Raw genomic sequence first — 23,118 nt, 5'->3', positions numbered from 1 at the left:
TTAATTTGATATAATTTAAGTAAGATCTCAAGATCAATTCTTAGTATATGCAGAAAGTTTTCATTAGAATAATCACCCATCAAAATCAAATATACGATCGAAATCGATTCAAATTAATTAAAACGAAACCTTAAAACCAGAGCCATCCAAAAAAAAAAAAAAACTCATTCCATCTATTCATTATATCATAAAATATATAATATCATACTTGTTGAATATATATTTTATGATTCTATTTTGCAACTCAAATGAAGAAATTGTTCAAAACTCATTTAAATATAATATCATAAACATAAATTCTTCAACAATCGAGCACCAAGTGACAATATAAATGTAATAAAAAGTTTATATTATAAATCAGAGCTCCATTATCTCCTTCAACATCCGCTCGTTCATTTTCATGCATTGAAAAGCTTACTGCAGGACGTATGAGAGAAAAGAAACGATCGAGGCCCCAACAAGAGATCCAAGCACCGGCAAGGTGGCGGCAGCGCCGGATTCACTGCCGGGTGCAGGTGCCATGGATGAGGCGGAGGCGTTTGGAGCTAGGCCATCTGCCAAAGGGGTAGGAGCCGGGGCGGCGCCGGAGGCCATGACGGCGCTCATTGAGGCTGCGGCGACGATGATGGCGCAGGAAACCTTCTTCATGTCCATGGCGTGCAGGAAAAGAAGGTTTGCTTGAAAGAAAAAACTCACCGAAAAAAGAAGAGAGAGACCTGCCTTTTTATCGGTGACGGATTTTCGTCGGTGTTCCTTTTTGTTATTTGCTTTGTGGTTGCAGGTCTGAGGAGAACGGTGGTGTGGTAGGTGGTTTTATAAGTTATATCTGTGGCTATTTTTAGTGACGAAACTGCTTGCCGATTTCGTCGGCAAAAAAGTTTACACGTTTCGTCGGCTAAACTTTTGAATACATTTTTATCGATTTTACCGAGTCCCCCCCTAAATAAGGGGTTTTAAATCTTACATAGGTTGTACTTTAAAAAATTACAATGAAGACATTCAACTCATAAAATAAATTTAATGTAGTATTTTGACCAATATTTTTCGTAATTGATAGTTACGGTGTTGAAGTAGCAATTCACAGTGTTGAAGTGATAGTTCACAGTGCTGATATGACAGTCTACAATACTGACATGGCGATCCACAATGCTGACGTGACAATCTACTGTAGTTGATAACTTGACGGATAACATGGAAGAGGGTTAAATTGGTAACTCAAACTAGGCAGATGGACTGTCACGTTAACACGGTGAACTGTCACATTAGCATTGTGATGGTTAACGACAAAAAACCTTGATCAAATGGTCACATTAATCTTATTTTCTAAGTTATAATATCACATTAGAGAAAAAAAATAATACGAAGGCGGGTTGATTTCTTTTCAAAAGTAAAAAACTTCGTGCTTTTTTCTAGTGACTGACTTAAAAAATTCATCCTCTGATGTTGTTGAGAGTTACTGCACTGCATATGTATGCAACAGTCCCAGGAGTGCTTCCATGCATGCTCATGCATGATATGATTGAGATGATTCTAGAATTAATAAGAGTCTAGAAGCTAGTTGGTTAACGTAATATATTGCTGTTATGAAATTTTGTTAAGCAGTTTAAGCTTAGTAAAGCTGGTATATAAGGTGCAGGGATTGTAAGGCTTGTAATCATCTTTTATTGGTTGAATAAAAGTGTGTACTGATTTTTAGAGCTTGCTTGATTACTCAACAGATGTTTTTTTACCTGAATTATATTTGAATCTTCTAATAAATTTATGAATTTTTTTAATAGAAAGAGTATCGGCTGATTACACCATTCTTGTAACTAAAGAGTATTCAATATCTCTTATAACGAGATTTTGAACAGGCGGAGGTGGAGGGTCTAAAACAAGAGCAGCATGATCGTGGGAGGGAACAAGTTCAAAGAAAGGGCACCTTTCTTATTGGCACATGTATTAATAACGAAAAATTTTCGTATGGGATATGCACAAATAAAATTTCAGGATGAGCACCTTTAGTAAAATGAACGACTAACAAAAAGAAATTTGGATTTCAGAGTGAACACAAATAAAATTTTAATAGTCAGTTTTAATAAAATGAACAATTAACATAAATAAATCCGGATTCCAGGATGGACATGTTCAACATACATCCGCCAATAGATTCGTTGCGGGACTTGGAGGATCCAAACATTCTTCCAATACTTATTATAGTTTGATCAAGTATTAGACATTAAGAGTCACAGGCAGATGAAACACTAAAGAGATGTTTCGGGCTCGTCTCCATATATATTTAGCGGCGTTTAGATCAAGAAAAATATTATTATCAATTGGAATAAACTTTTAACATTGCTATGTTTGATTTAAAAGCATTCCCACGAGGAGATAATGAAACGCTACATACAGTGTTTTTTTTACCTTGCATTACCAGGAATCCCGAATTTTATTAGGTATTAGATAATCTCCTCCCCTTTGGATAATAATGCCCCTTAAATAATATAACTAGTTCAAAATGATCATTCTTTTTTATATAATTACACAAGTATAAATCTATTTTATTTATTTATTAATGATTTAAGAACTTTTTAATACTTATTGTAAAATAATATGATGCATAAAAAATAAAAATATGTCAAATTTTTATTTTATTTTGATTATTTTTACGTATGTGTTCAATTCAAATTTTATATTTTGTATATGTTTTATTAAGTGCATTATTTAGGATTAATTTTCATAAAAGGATTTTTTATTATATAATTTTAGTATTTTCTATTAATTTTATCATATAATTTGATATGACCCATACTTGTAGCATAAATAAAAAAAGTATAACAATTAACACATATTTATACTGGTGTAAGTATGCACATCTTCCAACTTAAAAATAAACACACATTTACACCGGTGTAAGTATGTAAATCTCTCAACCTAAAAATAAACACATACTTATATCATTGTAAGTATGTACATCTCCCATAAAATATATATATTAAGTTATTTGTGTAGAGATTTTATTAAAAATATTAAAATTAAAAATAAAAAAATATTTTCTACGAGCTTTCATGTAAATATTTTAACTTTAATAATGAGAATTCAATTTGTTAAAGAAAAATATATCTCAGGATAATTTAGTAAATTACATATTTTTTTCAACCAAACATTGTAATCTTATATTCATGTCAAATAAATCAAACAAAGTAATATAACATTACCAATAATATTTTAAATAATATAATATTTTGATAATATTATTTCAAAAAATAATATTATATTTCAAAAAATAATATTATATTTCGTGAATCAAATACTTATCATTTCATTCACCTTCCATTGGGGGCATTTCATTTAACGGACATTGTCATTTAACGGAGACGACAAAGTTGCAAATAATAATATAAATTTATGAATGTTTTGGGAACGTTTAATTTACTAGCCGTTAGATGAACCAATTTGTATTAGCCGTTATGTGCACGTTATGACGACAAAGTTGCAAATAATAATATAAATTTATGAATGTTTTGGGAACGTTTAATTTACTAGCCGTTAGATGAACCAATTTGTATTAGCCGTTATGTGAACGTTGAATACTTTCCTTCTAAATTACCCAGCTGTCAGTAGGCCCAACGCGCTGCTCCCTTCCTATAAATACTCTACTTTCCTTGCCCAAACGCCAAACAAACAAAATTTTCTCGCAATTTCCAGAAGAAAAGATATACAATCTCCTCAGCTTCTCTCTTATTCAGAAATGGCTCGAGTTAGCATCTTGAAGGCTTTTTTGGTTGCTCTAGTTATGGCAATCTTAACCGCCGCCGCATCGGCGCAAGTTAGTGAGGCTCCATCCCCTTCTCCGGCACCAGACGCCGGTGCTGGATTCTACGTGACCGTTTCTGGCGCTGCTGTTTGTTTTTCGTTGATCGTCTCTCTTGCTTTCTTGAAGAATTGAATTTCATTTCTTTTTTGGTGTTGATTTTGAGTGTTTGTGTGAGGTTTCATTCTTTGTTACTTCATTCCTCCATTGCAATGAAGTTGATTCTTTGATTGTAATATATCTATTTTCTTATTATATTATAGACTTTTTGCATTGTCCTTATTAAGCTTAACTGATTAAGTTTTAATCAATGAACCAACTTATGTAATTAGCTAAATTGACACTTGAATTTTGAAGGGTAAATTACAAATTTACCTTATTGAATTTTGAAGGGTAAATTACAAATTTCATCACTAAACTTTACAATTTTCCTTATTGAACTTTAATCTCACTCCGTTGTTAAATTTTAATCAAAACGACGTCGCTTTACAACTATATTTAAAATATTTAAAATACAATGACTAAAAAACCCAACGTACTGAGAAAATTGAAAATATTTAAAATACAATGAGTGAAATAGAAGAGAGATTAAAGTTCAGTTATCAAATTTGTAATTTATCCAATTTTGAATTTAGTGATTTTTTTTTATTTTTTTATCAAATTGATACTCAAATTTTGTTAATATGCAATATACTCAAATTTTGTTAATATGCAAATTGATTGGAAGAAAATATTTATAAATTGAATAAAATAATCAACAGATTAATTGTAAAAAGAAAAAAATTTGTTGTAAAAATGAATTGAAATTTTACGTACAAGGAACAAGTTTATAAATAAATTTAAAACGAATGAAAATTTGAAAAATCAAAAAAATTATGTTTCAAATCAAATTAATATCAAAGATAGTTCGATCTGATTACAAAGTAATATCAGTTTATTCGGAAAAATAATATTATTATCTTTAATCAATTTTTGATTAATAAATTCGGAAAAAAAGATAATATACTTGAATCAGTGTTAGTGGCGATGAATTTATGAAAGTTGTAGCCAGATTATATGTTCCGTCATCATAGGGCATATAATTTTCAGAATCAATTTCTTCGCTGATTACAATGTTATCACAATTTGATTCTTGGGTACATTATGAATTTAGTATCAAAACTATCAATTTTAATTCGTTTTAGTATATAAACTTTTAAATTTTTAAAATTATATCTAAAGTTTAGTTTTTGCTTCATTTTAGTACAAACGTTCAAAATTTAATGTTAATTTTTTTAAAAAAAATTGATAGATCAGGTACTACAGACCAAAATTAATAGTTTAGGTACTAAACGTGTTAAGTTTTTAACCGTGGGATACTAAAATAAACAAAAAACTAAAAAATATGTATGATTATGAAAAATTGAAAGTTAGGTACTAAAACATACTTAAACTATCAGTTTATGTACTAAATTCATAGTTTACCCTTGATTCTTTCGCAGTAAACCCCACTAAATACAAGGGTAAATTATGTATTTAGTACCTAAACTATCAGTTTTAATCTGTTTTAATAACTAACTTTCAATTTTTTAAAAAATTACACCAAAATTTTTGTTTTTTTTTTTTCATGTTAGTACCCACCTTCAAAAATTAAAATTAAGTTTTGATTTTTTTAAAGTTTAGGTGCTAAAATGGACCAAGACTGATAGCTTAAGTACTAACGCGTTAAGTTTTTAACGATGAATACTAAAATAAAACAAAAACTAAACTTTAGGTGTGATTTTGAAAAAAATTAAAAATTTAAGTATTAAAAAGAGAAAAATTAACAGTTTAGGTACTAAATATGTAATTTATTTTAAATACAATTGGAATGAAAATAAATGAGAATATGATCTTCGTAATTAGTAGTTCCATTTTATTTAGTAAAGTCAATTGTTAGTAAAGTCAATTGATATTAAATTTATGAAACTCGAGTTGAGTTTAATTGAATCGAATGTATTTATTTAAAATTTTATTTAAATTTAAATTAATTATATATAGTGTTATATAACTCATTAGTTTTAAATAAAATGAATCTTTTTAATCATATATAAATGTATATGTCATTTCATATTATTTTTTAGACGTGTAAGTAACGTTTGTAATATCATTTCATAATCAAATATGATTAAATTATATAATATATTTATAATGTTATTTTTTAAATAACAGATTTTGAGGACAAAGTATTGACTGAAGTATAAAAGAATCACGAAATTAATTAAAAGAAAGGATTTGCAGAGAGATGCAATCAAATGATGGAATTGAAAAAAATATATATAAATTTGAGAGACTAAATTTAAAAGGAGAAAAATTATTGTTCAAAAAATAATTGAAGTTTCAAATGTATTATATATTGATTGAGGAAGATGAGTTTTGAATATGATAAAAATATACTTAAAACGAAAGATGATTTGAAGAAATAAAAAAAATCGAGACTAAACATAAAAAAATTCAAATTATATTATTGCTTTTGTGTTTTAGTTACCTAATTTTTTTAAAAAAATTCATACCTAATGTTAATTTTTGTTTTGGTCACCCGTTACCGTAGACTTAATGCAAAGGGTGATGTGATATTGGTATAATGATAGTTTTAGTCCCTAGAACATACACATTATATCAGATTGATCATAATTCGAGACAATTCCAAAAGAAATTATCAATATTGAAAATCCTATCAATTTGATTCTTATTTAAATTTGAAATAATTTATGAATTTAATAATTTAGTGGCATACTTTTAAAAGAAATTATATTTAGAGACTTGTCGTGTGAATTTTTTTAATTGTAATTTCATCTTTGACGAGGATTCTTGCGTTTTGAATCGGGTATTATAAATGTTTATTTATGGACAACACTAGAATCGGGTATTATAAGTGTTTATTATGGACAATTTAATATAGTTTATTCCATTCATAATACAACCTAGTTTATTCCATTCACAATACTAAAATTGTTTATAGAGAAAATAACCTCATTGATCAAAAATGTTTTATAATATACGATTTTAATTAACTTTTTTTGGATTTGCCAAAATGATCAACTAAATCGCAATGCGATCGATAATTTGCAATGCGATATCCGGTATCGCAAATCAGTTTCCAGATTCGCAACGCGAACTTCGACTATCGCAATGCGAACTTAGACTATCGCAATGCGAATATGTAAATCGCAATGCGATAGTCGACTATAGCAATGCGAATATGTAAGTCCAAGTTCGCGTTGCGATTTATTCCAAATTCGTTGCGATAGTCCAAAATCGCAACGAAAATCGCAACGACTTGTGGTATTGCATTTGTTTCTTAAGAATTTTCTCTAAAAAGATAGTATTCGCGCGGACGTGTCGAAGACACGTATGACCACGACCACGACCCGATCCGAGACGGACGGCGGCGGCGGCGCGCGCGAGAGTCCCCCTTGTTCTCTATCACTCAACAAGGAAGTGGGAAAGCCAAACCTTAAATATCATTCCCAACACTTGTTTCCAATACAATGTGATTATTCAGGAAACAATTAACAATCATACACCTTAAAACAACTGAATCAACAACCAATTGCATTAGTATTATACGATTAAATTTGTCATAATTAAAAGTCAATCTACAATCAATCGCGATTATTACAATTTTAAGCAAAACATTCAAAAATAATATCACTATTTAAGGCTCAATCTCACATAGTATTGGGAACAAGTGTTGGTAATGCTCAATACCACATAGTATTGGAAATACTATTGGGAATGGTATTTAAGGCTTGGTTTTCCCACTTCCTTGTTGAGTGATAGAGAACAAGGGGGACTATCGCGCGCCGTCGCCGCCGCCGTCTCGTCTCGGGTCGGGTCGGGTCGGGGTAATACGTGTCTTCGACACGTCCGCGCGAATACTATCTTTTTAGAGAAAATTCTTAAGAAACAAATGCAATACCACCAGTCGTTGCGATTTTGGACTATCGCAACGAATTTGGAATAAATCGCAACGCGAATTTCGACTATCGCCTTGCGAACTTGGACTATCGCAATGCGAATATGTAAATCGCAATGCGATAGTCGACTATCGCAATGCGAATATGTAAATCGTGTTGCGATAGTCCAAGTTCGCATTGCGATTTACATATTCGCATTGCAATAGTCGAAGTTCGCATTGCGATAGTCGAAGTTCTCGTTGCGAATCTGGAAACTGATTTGCGATACCGGAGATCGCGTTGCGAATTATCGATCGCATTGCGATTTAGTTGGTCATTTTGGCAAATCCAAAAAAAGTTGGTTAAAATCGTATATTATAAGGCATTTTTTGTCATTGAGGTTATTTTCTCTTGTTTATATATAGTTTATTCCAGTTTTGAATCGATTATTATAAATGTTTATTTATGGATAATTTGGTATAGTTTATTCCATTCACAAAATCTGAAATTTGAACCGTTAATTTTACTTAAAGAATCTAGTACTTCATTCTATTAAACTACGAATGGCCCTCGATTATAGGGTACTACTTTATTAAGTTATTCGACTATTAAAAGTTACAAAATAGACCTCTGACTATAGAATATTACTTTGTTAGGTCCCAACTAAAAGTTACAAAATGATCAATTGACTATTTATTGTGTTATAAAATCGTCATTTTTCATTAAAAATTGGTAGTTGTTTAAGTTGGACATTAACATTAATAACTGAGATATGATAGTCGTTTGAGATTCTGATATCAAATTTTATCATATCACAATCAATATGTTCACATTCAACTCAAAATACCATCAATTTTTAACTAAAAATGACGAGTTTAGAACCTAATGAATAGTTATGAGAGCTAATTCAATTATTGTAATTAAGTAGTAAAACCTTTCTAAAGTTTCCGGTATAGGAACAGGCCAAATGGATAAGTGTCCCCACATATAATATTGGTTTTGATACATATTTTTTTAAAATACATTTGAGTTCGAATTTATAATTTTTTAATTATTAAATTCGTTTGGTCTGTATAAATTTAAATTTAATCAAACTTTAATATTTACATTAAAACGTTTCAAATTCCAATACTAAAATCAATACAAAATATAAAGTAACTTACCCTCGTTATTAACGAATATCTTTGATTTTATCATTTGTAACCACCGACACCTCATTAATCACTTTTCATTACCAAAATTAAAAGACATTAGAATCTAATTATTAGATTTGACTCCTAATTTCAACCTTTTTCATACAAATTAACCACGTAAGAAAATAAAATATTTTATATAAAAATATATTTATTAAAATTATTCTTTTTGTTATTCTCTCGATTCTTTGGGTTTCAACCAGATTAATTCGAACTGATCAGTATCGTGCATTTGATTTCTGTGTGTGGGTCGGTGAAAATTTTATGCATATATAAAACTTCAAACTCAAGACCTCTTTGATGATATCAAATTGCTTACCACTTGAACTAGTAATCTTAAGTGGAGAAATAAATAATCTTATTATATCATTAAATAAATTTTTTTAAGTTTTTAATTAAATTAATATCCAATTACTTAAATTAAAAATGTAATTTAAATATAAATTACTAATTAACACCATAATTAACAAAAAAAATATTAATGTCAAATTAAAAAGGTGACAATAATTAAAAGTAATTATTGTCATAAATTTGGGATGTCTTGGCATGCACAAGTTTATGCTTCATTATATTAATCTTTTATAATATATTTTTGTGTTGATATTAATATTATTTTATAATAATGTCCACGAGGTATATATATAATATGAAAGCATACTATATTTATTATAATGAGTATGCGAAATTTTTTATTTTTCTTATTCATTTAATATATTGAATTATATTTAATATCTAATCTAAAATAATGAGTACGCATTTGGCCCCTATGAAGCTATATGCCTATATGCGTCTACTCTTAATTATGATTAAATTATAGATATAGTCCTCACATTCTAATTCATTAAATTTTAATCTCTGTACTTTTTTTAATTTTAAAAGTCTAGTGTGACATAATTATAAGGGTGTAAAATGATCTTATTTAATAATATGAACTAAATCTACAGTTTACTTGTAATTAGAAATTAAGAGATAGACATGGCAGTAGGTTTCGACCCGACTCAATATCATCGTTTTTTAATTCGAGTTTATATCAATTTTTAATGATAATATTAAATTCAAATTTAGGGTGAAAATGTATGACCCGACCCAAATAAGAGTCTAATTATCTTTTATATATTTATGAATAGATTTTTTTATCCAAAAATGGGATCGAGCATCAGATCAGGTATAGTCTAAACTTGAGTCAATATCACTGTTTTTTAATTCGAGTTTATATAAAATTCTTTAACGATAATATTAAATTCAGATTTAGGGTGAAAATTTACGACTCAATTTATACATATCTATACATGTAATGCAAGGATTAAATTTTCTCAATGATACCGTCATCAATATTCCCAATTAATTTTTATAACCCAAAATCTTGTTCAATACGATTTTATGTGATATAATTTAATATAATATAAAGACAGCGTATTTTGACTACAAATAAAATAAAATATTCCACTTAGTCTCTCCCTATTGAAACTTCGTAGAAAAAGAAAACCTAAAAAGGATAAAAAGTGTTGAATGAAAGCAGCCTAAGACCCAACCACCTCATGCATAATATCAATTATCTCGAGTAAAATAAAATATTAGATCTTTTAAATAATTTTAATTATCTTGATTTTGATTTTATAAATAAAATAAATTGAATTAGGAGAGTTGTTCACGTAATAAATCTTTATAGTATCGAATAGAGATAACAATTTTCTTTAATTTCGACTTGTTCTTACTCAATTCGACCTATTTGAGGTAAGGGTTTATTTTTAAATCAAAATTAAGATGAGTATGTATTAGTACTTTATTAAAAAAAATTAAAGTCGAGTCGGGATTAAATGGATCAATTTTTTTGTTATAATTTTTTGATTGATTGAAGATTAAATTTAAGATTACGATTAAATTGAACTAAATTATGAAATTGAGACGAGAATAAAAAAAATTAAGTTTTAAGTCAATGTCGGATGGCTAAAAATCGAATGTATTTTACACGTTTATTAATTTTAATGTCAATCTAAATTAATCGATTAATAAATAGAATATTTAAAGTTATAAAAAAAAGTTAAACAACACATTTAGTACTGAAGTTATCAGTTTTAATTCGTTTTAATATTTAAACTTTTACTTTTTTTCAAAAACACCCCTAGTGTTTAGTTTTGTAACATTTTAGTATCCACCGATAAAAACTTAATGCTTTTAGTACGTAAACCATCAGTTTTTATCCATTTTAGTACATAATATTTCTATTTTTCAAAACTTAACATTAAATTTTGAATATGAGTACTAAAATAAAACAAAATTTAAATTTTTTGTATGGTTGTGAAAAAAATAAAAAAAATAGATATTAAAAAAAATAAAAATGATAGTTTAGGTGCTAAATGTATAATTTACTCAAAAATCATGGATGATTACAAAATATATAAAGTCTTGATGCCAATTGAAAGTTGTAAGCTCACCACCACCAGTGAAGAACAAAATAAAATACATAAAAATAGTGTCGGTACGATCTTCTCTTGACCCTTGCTTTTTCCTTTGTTTTTTTGTTAATTTCACCACCTCAGCAACCGCCGTTCCCCGCCGCTACCGACACCCAAGATGAGGAAGGAACCACCGCCCTCATCGCTCTCTTCCACCGCCGCCGCCACCACAACCTTCGGGAAACTATTTGTTTGCGTCGAAACAAAACTATTAGTCGCGACATTGTTATCGTTTACTTTAGTTATGTTCCTCTGGCATCTCCCTCCTTACTACCAGAACTTCGTCTCCACCGCCCGTCCTTGCACCGCTCCTCTCACCACCTCCGTCGTTGTCTCCGCCGTTGCCAACACCACCGCTACGAGTTTGCTGTCCCCTAATGTTTCACTTCCTTACACGGCTAACCCGATAGCTAAAAAGTACAACTCCGTTCCTAAACCCAAACCCAGGGACCCGAACAAGCGGGTCTTCGAAGCTTACGGTAACGTGGCGGCTCTGTTTGTTCAGATGGGCGCTTACAGAGGCGGACCGACGACGTTCGCAGTGGTCGGATTGGCTTCGAAGCCAATTCACGTCTTCGGCAAGCCGTGGTTCAAATGCGAGTGGATCTCGAACAACGGATCTTCCTACCGATCCAAAGCTTACAAAATGCTACCCGACTGGGGATACGGTCGAGTCTACACCGTCGTGGTGGTGAACTGCACCTTCCCGTTCAACCCGAACCAAGACAACGCCGGTGGGAAGCTGATGGTGAATGCTTACTACGGCGAATCCCAGAGAAAGTATGAGAAATTCACGGCTCTAGAAGAATCGCCCGGATCTTACAACGAATCGAAATTCCAACCGCCGTATCAATACGAGTATTTGTACTGTGGTTCCTCTTTATACGGGAATCTCAGCGCCGATCGGATCCGTGAATGGATGGCTTACCATGCCTGGTTCTTCGGACCCAGCTCCCATTTCGTGTTCCACGACGCCGGCGGGGCGTCGCCGGAGGTTATGGCGGTTCTCGAGCCGTGGGTCCGAGCCGGGAGAGCCATGGTTCAGGATATAAGGGGCCAATCCAAGTACGATGGGTACTATTACAACCAGTTCTTGGTGGTGAACGATTGTTTGCACAGATATCGACACGCAGCTAACTGGACTTTCTTCTTCGACGTCGATGAATATATCTATTTGCCCGACGGGGACTCTTTAGAATCGGTGTTGAATGAGTTCTCGGGATACACCCAGTTCACGATTCAGCAGAATCCCATGTCCAGTATGCTCTGTTTGAATGATTCTTCCCAAGAATATTCCAGGTAATTTTCTCATCGTTTTTTGCTATTAATTTCTGGATTTGGATTATCCTTGATTAGATCCATAAAGGGATATTCGCATTTTGATTCACTGGAGAATAAATTGAAATGATCTGTACATTTGATTGGGATTGAATTGCATACTCCGTTCTTAGTTGCAGAGATTATAAAAAATTGGGTTAATCTCACTTAAAATCCCCCAATTTATCCTCGGATACCAAATTAGTCCTGAGCTTCAAATCATACTAGTATGATATTGATTCATATGATTCGTATGATTTGCCAGGCAATGGGGATTTGAGAAGCTACTCTTCAGAGATTCGAGAACCAAGATTCGGCGTGATCGGAAATACTCGATCCAGGCGAAAAACGCATACTCGGCCGGTGTACACATGTCGGAGAACGTGATCGGGAAGACATTACACAATACGAAGGCGAAGATCAGTTATTACCACTACCACAACACAATCACACTCCACGAAGAGCTGTGCCGGGAGTACCTACCGGCCGCCGCGAAGAACAATGTCAATTGGTTCAACAAGCTGCCTTACGTCTACGATGACAACATGAAGAAACTAGCCAACACCGTCAAAGAATTCGAGCTAAAGACCATCGGGAAGAAACCCGAAGCCTTAACCCACAACGACCGAATCGGTACGATCCAGATCGATTCGGCCCAAAACTAATCCGATCCGGCCGAGCGTTTTCGGGGATCAACTCACGTGCTTATTTGTCATCACTATTGAATTGAGAGTTGCTTGAGCTTTACTCCTCCATTGCAGCCATGGATTTTTGGAGTTTCGACCCCACAAGTACTAAAAACAAATGGGGAAAAAGCTGGAAAGAAAGGGACCCCGATGTATTGGCTGTGAAGGTGAGTGTTTTACTTGTATCATATTTGCGCATAGGGTCCTCTTCTTTTATAATAATTAATTTTTAATCCTTCTATCTATGGTGGGAATACTTGTAACCTTTAGTTTCTTTACATTTTTTAATTTCTTCCTTTTTATGTTTTTGCTTTATGGATTCATATCAGTGATATAAATTTATAGTTTCTGATTCTTTTAATAATAAATATAAATTATTTATATGATTAATTGTGCTCTATCAATTATGTTTAAGAGTTTTAGTAGATAATAGTTGAATCATTTTTGTTAAAAATTGGGTTATAGGTAAATTAATCAGATCATCAATTTTCGATTTCTTCAATTCAAACATTTGATTCAATAATAGTTGAATATAGAGGAATTCCATAGTAATTTAACATGATCTAGATTTAGAGAAGTTATACATAATTTCACTCTAAATTAAAATAAAAACTAAATTAAACTTAAAATTTTAATAAAAATTAATCTTATTAAATCAAATTGAAACTTATTATTAATTAGATTATTTCAAATAGTATGTAATTTGATATTATTTTATCAGACTTTGAGTCTAACGTATTGTATATACAAAAAAATTTCGTTGAAAAATTTACCCATTAAAAATAAATATATGGCACGAATTAATAGTCATTTGACTATAGGATATTATTGTATTAAGTTTTTTGATTATTAAAAAGTTATAAAATGATCATTTAATTATATAATGTTGTTTTGTTAAAATCACTTTACTATTAAAAGTTATAAAATGATCATCTGAATATTCATTATGTTTTAAACTCATCATTTTTCGTTAAAAAATTAATTGTTGTCTAAGTTGAGTGTTAATATGATGATTAGTATATAATAATCGTTTAAGATTATGAAATCATTTTTTATCATATCACATAAGTAAATTAAATAAAATAATATCTTATAATAAAAAATTATTTATATACTTTACCTAAAAATTAATACTTATATACACGAGTGAATAATCATAAATCACACGATCTCAATAGTTAAAAAATTTATTGTTATATTTTGTGGTATTAAATTCGAGAAATGTCTAAATAAATACGGACTAATTATTTACCTTGAAATTAAAGAAACAATAATACAAGTCTAATGTACGTGCTTGGATGAGCTGTACAATTTACTCCCGAAAGTTTCTACATAGCTCCCACGTGGCTTCGTCCCACTCGGTTTAGTGTAGACCACGACTGGGTCTGTAACCTATCGACACGACAGGTTGACGGCGTCGCCGTCGTCGTGGAACGCAAATTTGTCGTCAGCCACGTGGCTGTTTTTATGACGGGGAGCATGGGTCGTACGTGGCAGTGGTATGATTTGCGGGCTGGCGGACACGTGTAGGGATTCCAATGAAGCTGTCACATGCAAATATTTATTAAATATTATCTTGTTATATTCTCTAGGTTCACTTAAAGTTATGTTCTTGTTTGATTAAATCTGAAGGTAGATTGTAATAAATAGTCACTAATCAATCCTTTTTGTCGTTAATTTATGTTTATTTAGTTTAATGATAACTGCTTTTAATAAAATAATAATAAAGTAAAAGCAATTCATCTCGATCTAAGCAATGATGTGTGAGATCTTAGAGGCTTAAAATGTTTGTAAAAGTGAAAGCATGTTTATCACATAATATTATTCTTCAACACTCGGCGACTAGCTACAAAAATTATTAACGATCAACACCGATAAATTAATATATAAAATATTAAAATTATAAATTATTCAACGTATAATTATAATTTAGTTAAAAATTTAAAGGTAAATTATATCATCAATCACTCAACTATTTAGTTATTTTTACTTTTATACTTCATCTTTTAATTTTGTCAATCAGACTACTTAACTATTTTATTATATTCAATTAAGTAACATGTCGTTAATATTAAAAAAATATTGACGTGACAATTTATAAAATTATTATAATTATATATTTAATCATCAATACTTATATATTCTATTATTTTTGTCTTAATTTTAATTTAATTCAATAAATTTAATCTTCTAATCAAATTATGACATTGCCAACATCTGGTTGGATGGAAAAACAAGTAGAAAAGCACAAGTAATGTTGACACGACCTAAAACGAGTTTTTAATTCATTTTAAAATAGGTTTTTAAAGAGATATTTTGTGAAAAAAATTCAAGAAGTTCAGCTCATCTTCTCCATTCTCCCGTGACTCCATATCCAAAGGTGAGTAAGTTTTTATTTTTCATTTTTAATCCAATTTAGTGAGTTTTGGGAATAAATCGTTAAATAAGAAATTCACCTACACTATTTTCTCTACAAGATGGTGTAATTAATTCTTGGTTTCATGCTTGAATGGTGGTAGTGGGTGATTTATGTGGATGAAGGGGAGACTTGAATTCAAAGAAATTTATTGAATTAAAGTTAGAAATGAGTGTTAGGAGTGTTGTAGGACAATATATCAATATGAATTTGGGTTGAAAGTTTTTAGAAATAATAGTGAAGTGTTCGGCCATAAGCTTGGGGAGTGAGAAATTGGTTGAATTTGGTTTTGGAATTTATGGAAATTAATTGGAAATGGTATGTTGATGACTATATTGTGATTGGATTAAATAGAAGACCATTAGGTTAGGAATTTCAAAGTATTTGGCCATGGTTGAGTTTTAAAGTTTAGATTGCTAATTGCAAAGTTGGAATATATATATATATATATATATATATATATATATATATTGCACGATTGACATGTTAGTTTTTTTCAATTCAAAATTTGGAGTTGTTGGGCGTGAATTGGTACTGGACGCCTGTCTAGTGGAGCACCAATTTCTGTGTAAGGTTGGTGATGATTGAAATGGATTAAAGTAATGTTAAGGGACTAGTTTGAGCAATTTAGAAAATGATGGGTTTGATATTAAAGAAAAAGTAGAATGGTGGTTAAAGGTGAAGTTTTGAAATGTTAGGTGAATTCTTGTGATAATTGATAATTAAGGGATTTGAAAGGTTATATTTTTAGAGTTAAAGTTAGTTTCAATTGATGAAGAAAAATTAGTATCAAAATTGCGATGATGACAATTGTTTTAGAATTTTATTCGAACTCGAGTTTATTATTAGCAGTTAAAAATATTAATTCGTGTTCGAAATTTTTATGTTGGGATAATTGATATTCATGTAGATTGCAATCGTTCACAAGTTCAAAGCGAGATAAATGGAAATGATAAAGTTTGAGAGTAAATCGATAGTATCAATAAAGCGTAGTGAGTGCAACTTATTTATACACGAATGGAGGACGGCTTACGATGAGTCAACCTCGAATGTTTTTGAATAAAATGATTTGAATTATGTTATGAAATATATATTTTTATATTGATTTATTAAAAGATTTTTTTATATATGATTTTGGGCACGAATTACCCAAACTATGTTATACGATATTTTATGTTTATAGCATGTGAATATTTTGGGTATAACTGTTCAATATTAGTTTTTATGAATTTTTATTTATATTCGATTATATGAATGTTTACATGGAGGACAATATATGGTTTTGAATTATGCCCATTGTATGAGATTGAGAGTTAGTGGTACAAATGACATGTCATGAGGTGGAGTGATTATTGATTATTGTTCACTAATTACTGATACTGACACTATATGTGCACCGTGGGTTCACGATGTTGTGACATTGTGAAATCCTTATCGGATAACTAGTACAGTGATAATGTGTTTTACAATACATATACATTATTGTTACTGACACTGTAAGTGTAAACTGTTACTTATAATAAAACTGTAAATAACGCACACACTAGTTTTATGACTTGCGTACCTTATATTATCATGATGATACAGCGGGAAATAATATGAATTGAAATAGAGTAGTACATAATTGATTTTACACAGTACCGTTGACTGTTTAAGTAAAATTTTTATTACGGACTTTGAACTGACAGTTAAATTTATAATTGCCAGTATATACAAATAATTTTATTTCTCGCAATTGAATTTATACATGTTTAATTTTAATAATTTTTTATATGACATCACATGTTCTATATGTTAAAAGTTTTATTTATTTATTATGTTGCCTCACTAGGTAGAAAACTTAGCGTGCGATTGTTTCACACGTAGGTAAAGGGAAGTCAATAGAGGAGTAAGGATCCAGATCAAATATCCCATATTTTGAAATACAGTTCAGACAACAAGAATCAATATGACATCTTTATGATATTTTGATATTTCTTAGTTGACATGTACATATTTATATTTTGATGCTCTGATTCAATATGTCTGAACAAATTTTGATTTGAACTCTATATACACTAGTTTATTAAAAGAACGTTATTAGATATAAATTGTATTTTATTAAATCATATTTTATTTTAGTTTTAAATGAATATTCAAATGACTAGTTATTGTTATTATTTTAATTATATTGGTTTATTTTTTAAGAAACAAAATTTTACCCATTTTTAAACAATATTTTCTTTGTATGACTTATATGATTGTAGAAATAGAGTTTTTCGGTTCTGGTAAACAGGGTTTTTCGATTATGAATTTTTTTTTATTCAAAGAACAATTGCATATTACACAAGATAATACATGGGATTTTTTTATTAACATGAATTAGAGACCTAGATAAGATATGAGTCATATTTTCTACAAATTAAGAGATAGTTTTAAAGATGAGTTAAGATTTAGAGTTTAACTTAAACACTACTTACACTCCCCCTCAAGCTGGGGAGTAAATATTATGAAGACCTAGCTTGGATGTAATTTCTTCAAAGGTAAAAGAATAACTACCTTCACTAACAGTGCATGCAGACTTGGACTCAGTAACAGGAGGACTTTGTAAATGACCAAACATATGTTGTATATCGTCCAACTATTGACAAGAAAAGGAACCACCCTCCAATGTTACAGTAGAGTTACCGTGAGATGGACGCGAAGAGGATTTGGATGGAGTCCAGTTGACTGGACGGATATGGAGCTTCCAGCATTTATCACGAACATGACCAGGTTTCTGATAGTTATCAAACCAGTGACGACCTTTCTTGACATAGATGTCGCCGAATGAATAGGTATTTAAGGCAGAACTTTCAACGGGTGGAGGAAACATTAGAGATCGATAACTTTCTTCGCAAAAAACTTCAGATAACACCTCGCGAAGAGATAGAAGAGGCATGATGCCCAGAATCCGACCACGAATATCATCAAGAGAGATGAACAGTCCCGATATGAATTAAAAAATACGTCATTTTTTAAGTAACCCTTTGTTGAGTTGACATCTGTACCGGTTTGCCAATAAGGAGACTCAAACAGATCAATTGCTACCATAAGCGAGACAATTGATTGAAGTATTGGATAACAGTGAGATCTCCCTGCTTCAAGTCGTTAATTCGGTATTCAATGGCAAACAGAGCGGATGAGTTTTCCTGATTAGAGTACGTCTTCTTGACAACATTCCAAATTTCTGAGGCGGTGGTGTAGAGCATGAAGTTTGCACTAATGTCAAGCAGTATAGAGTTGAGGAGCCAGAACATAATCATAGTTTTCTCGGAGAGTCAAGTGTTGTTATGGGTATCAGATGGATTGGGGACCTGTATATTGTCAGAGAGATATTGTTGTTTCCGGCGACTGGTGATGAACCGATGCACGGATTGAGACCAGGCAATATAATTCTCACCATTTAGACAATAACAAGTATTGGACGAGGAAACTGAGTCGGAATGATAATACGAACAATAGAAGTTTCAGCCTCGGATGGTAGGTTGGACGAAGAAGAATATGCCATGACTATCGAGGAATTGAGAGCTTGGGATATGTCGCGAACTAGCAGGGAACACTATTATAAGTGCAATCAGAGATTTAAGGAGATTAGCGCTAGGATAAGTATCGAATGGGTTATTCGACGAGGAGACAGTGCTGGCTGGGCAGTTACGAACAGCGATAGAACATGTACCAAACAGCAGAACATGAAGGGCTTACACTGTGATGAGAGTAGCGTTGGATCGGTGGTGTGACAAGAGCAGTACGACAAGGAGAGCAACGCTACGACAGAAGTGGTACTTCTTTGGTTGCACAACAAGAAAGACGACACTGCGAAGGGGTTGTGTTAATAGGATTTCACAATTGGAATGACGACAGTGCACAAAAGGCACACTTCTGGTCGAAATGATGATGAACGGCGGCGATAACAAGGCTGGGAACGATGCCGGTGACTAATACCATATAGAAACAGAGTTTTTCGGTTCTGGTAAATAAAGTTTTTCAGTTCTGGTAAACAGTGTTTTTCGATTCTGAAATTATTTTTATTCAAAGAACAATTGCATATTACAGAGGATACATGGGATTTTTATATACATGATTAGAGACCTAGATAAGATATGAGTCATCTTTTCTACACATTAGGAGATAGTTTTAGAGATAAGTTAGGATTCAGAGTTTAACTTAAACACTACTTATAGTGATATCTTTGACTTGAATACGAGTACGTTTATGAGTTAAGGGTGTTAGAAAAAAATTGATGTTATACTTATAAATGGTATTTGTAAAACCCTATATATGTTGCAGGTTGTCATCTTCTATAAAAACAGAAACTTGGTAGTTCAAAACTTGAACATCCAAGATGCTCAACAAATTCACGTCTCTTTCGAATGATGTACCAGTGTTCGAGCTTCTGATTTCACGATAATAGCCCCGAAGAAAAGCCCAAACACCAATGGTATACACATCACGAACACGCAAACCATCCTGCTCAACAACTCCATAATACGAACCGATATCGATTTTTCGTTTGATAAAACTTACATATGTTGATATTCGAATTTCGAGTCTAAAACATTTGATGTTATGTTTGTTTTTGTTAATGGAAGATGATGATTGTATCTTGATCATAAACGAATCCCAACATGAAGCAGCAACTAACATGACATGCGGTCCATGCCATAGAATTAGGTCTTTTAACTCGAACTTATATTATATTACAGTTTTATATTTAACTATGTTTGATTTTCCTCACTAAATATAACTCTTTCTCATATTTTATTCATTGTACTTTCAATTTTTCTAATTTAAGGTAAATTGAACTTTCAAATTGTTCCTATTTTGACCATTAATGATTATTTTTTGTATTGTGTGATATTTTTTATTATTAATAAATATGAAAATAATATAATATAAAATAAATAATAAATAATATTTTTATTATTAAATTTAAAAAGACTTAAAATAATCACCACCCTTGTCGACCTTCAAAATTATTTTTATATTAAATAATAATAATAAATGCCACATCATACAAAAATAATAATAAAATAATTCAAAGTCATCAAAACAAGAGTAATTCAAAAATTCAGTGAGTAAATTAGAAAAATTAAAAATTCAGTGATTAAAATAGGAGAGAGAGAGAGTAAATTTTAGTTAGAAATAGTGTATTATACCCATTGAAAGATTATCCATTTTCCCTTAATTTTTTCAAATAAAATTATTTTGTCCCCAATTTTTTTTTTTTAGAAATTTAGATCAAACTTTAAAATTTTTGAATGTTTTTTCATTATAATTTTCCCATAATTTTTAAAATTTCTCATTAAGTCTCCTGAATTTTCAAACATTTTAGTTAGACATCAATTTTTTTTTGTTGTTGAAAAAAGTAAACTGAACCCAATCATCATCGACCAAAACTACTGTGATCAAAGCAAACCATGGTATTAACAGGTTTGCACAAAGCAACTCCATGCACACCAATTGTTTGGTTATATGTCCCAAAGAGAACAAACAACTGATTTTTCTAAATATTTGTTGCCGAGCTCGGCATTTCAGATTGAAAACGTGGTGTACAGTAACGTCAACGGGACGAGTTCTACCGAAGCTGCGATAAATTTCAATTGCAGCACAAACCATCCTTGCCAAGCGATTGTGCTGCAAAAAGTGAGCCTCAAGGACCAAGAACAAGGACCAGCCAAAGCTATATGCAGCAATGTCAAATTTATTGAAGAGGACAGTGATCCAAAATGCCCTCAAAGCTTTTATATATAAAACTATATACAGATACATATACAAATATAGAAGATTGTGTATTTATGTTGAAGAATAATATGAAACAATTTATTGTTTATTTGGAAAATATTCAGTAACATTGTTGTAGTGGGTTTGAATCAAGTTATGTTCTTATGTAGTTTTAGTGACTTCCATGGCTCTTTAGTCAACTTAGACATATTTTCGTTAAGAAGTAATTGCATCATGTGTCCCCAAACTATAACTATCATTTTAAATTGGTCCTTCAACTTTTGAAAATTCTAATTACGTCCCAAAATTATTACTCTCATTCTAAATTAGTCCTTAAACTTTTGCCCATTTCAATTTTATTCCTAAGCTATGATCCTCTTTCTAAATTGGTCCCCAAACTTTTTGAACATTCTGATTTCATCCCAAATCCATCCACATATGTAATTAGTTTCAACCACAATTTAACCTAAATTTTTCTTTTCCCCCCTAAATATATAACAATATAACTTGGCATACTGATTTTATTAGCAAGGGATGTAATTAGTATATATGTATAGTTTGGGATGAAATTGGGATGTTAAAAAAATGTTTCAAGGTCATAGTTTGGGGATGAAATTGAAAGGTTCAAAAGTTTGAGGACTAATTTAGAATGATAGTTATAGTTTAGGGACAAAATTGGAACACTCAAAAGTTTAGGGATTAATTTAAAATGAAGGTCTTATTTTGAGGACATATGGTGCATTTAACTCTTTTGTTTAAATCTTCTTTAGACAAAATTTTCGAGCTGTGATAAATAATCTGGCCCTTGAATAGATCTAGATTGAATCATATAAAATTATAAGATAAACTACGTATTTAATACCTAAACTATCAGTTTTGATCCGTTTTAGTAATCAAACTTTTAATTTTTTCAATACCATAGCTAAAGTTTAGTTTTTATTTTATTTTAGTACTCCACCATTAAAACTTAACGCATTTAGTACCTAAACTATCAGTCTTGACCCGTTTTAGTAACTAAACTTTGATTTTTTTTCAAAACTTAACGTTAATTTTGAATGGGGTACTAAAAGAAAACAAAAACTAAAGTTTTTAACTGCAAGTACTAAAATGAAACAAAAATTAAACTTTAGGTATGGTTTTGAAAAAATTGAAAGTTTAGATACTAAAATGGATCAAAACTGGTAGTTTAGATACTAAATGCATAATTTACCAATATTTATAATATTAAAATGTATCAATATAAAATTAAAATTATTTTACCGAATCTTACCTTTCCTAGAAAACCGATTTGGTTTTCCTCGAAATCTTCTTGGAATCGACAAACTCCAATTAAAGCTTCAACTTATCCTACTCTGATAAACAACCTCCACCGTTTGATCAACGTAGAATTGATATATGTTTCTTTCTCGTCCTCCTCAGCCTTTCCACCATTCGGATCTGAAAGAAAATACTTTGGGTGTCGGTGAATCAAAGGGAGTGTAAAAATGTAGGTTTGAGAGAAAAGTTCAAAGGTTATTTTTTTGGGCATAAATTTACTAAAGAAATTTAAGCGACGTTAGACACTTGATATTCATGTAACTAAAATAGAAATAATTCGA

At 30.8% G+C, this 23,118-nt stretch overlaps 2 protein-coding genes across 2 annotated transcripts; one reads left to right on the top strand and one right to left on the bottom strand.

The window, feature by feature from the left end:
* Positions 1–367: 367 nt before the first annotated feature.
* Positions 368–806, bottom strand: LOC120187555 (arabinogalactan protein 23-like). The gene has a single exon (XM_039191260.1). It carries the CDS (start codon positions 652–654, stop codon positions 415–417), a length of 240 nt encoding a protein of 79 aa, XP_039047191.1. The 5' UTR covers positions 655–806; the 3' UTR covers positions 368–414.
* Positions 807–11,343: 10,537 nt separating this feature from the next.
* Positions 11,344–13,746, top strand: LOC120187839 (galactan beta-1,4-galactosyltransferase GALS1-like). Its single transcript, XM_039191440.1, has 2 exons — positions 11,344–12,658; positions 12,942–13,746. The coding sequence occupies exons 1-2, from the start codon at positions 11,478–11,480 to the stop codon at positions 13,339–13,341; spliced, it is 1,581 nt and encodes a 526-aa protein (XP_039047371.1). The 5' UTR covers positions 11,344–11,477; the 3' UTR covers positions 13,342–13,746.
* Positions 13,747–23,118: the final 9,372 nt, after the last annotated feature.

The sequence above is a fragment of the Hibiscus syriacus genome, unplaced genomic scaffold (assembly GCF_006381635.1).
Source record: "Hibiscus syriacus cultivar Baekdansim isolate YM2019G1 unplaced genomic scaffold, ASM638163v2 tig00004041_pilon, whole genome shotgun sequence".
In the NCBI taxonomy this organism is placed as follows: Eukaryota; Viridiplantae; Streptophyta; class Magnoliopsida; order Malvales; family Malvaceae; genus Hibiscus; species Hibiscus syriacus.
The sequence above is the reverse complement of the archived record's forward strand: the minus strand, read 5'-3'. Positions and strand labels throughout refer to the sequence as shown.

What these genes read in the sequence shown, in the direction of transcription:
- LOC120187555 (XM_039191260.1), bottom strand. Translation starts at nt 654, where the DNA reads ATGGACATGAAGAAGGTTTCCTGCGCCATCATCGTCGCCGCAGCCTCA.
- LOC120187839 (XM_039191440.1), top strand. Translation starts at nt 11,478, where the DNA reads ATGAGGAAGGAACCACCGCCCTCATCGCTCTCTTCCACCGCCGCCGCC. An exon ending in TCTTCCCAAGAATATTCCAG is followed by an intron (nt 12,659 to 12,941) that starts GTAATTTTCTCA and finishes ATGATTTGCCAG; the next exon opens with GCAATGGGGATTTGAGAAGC.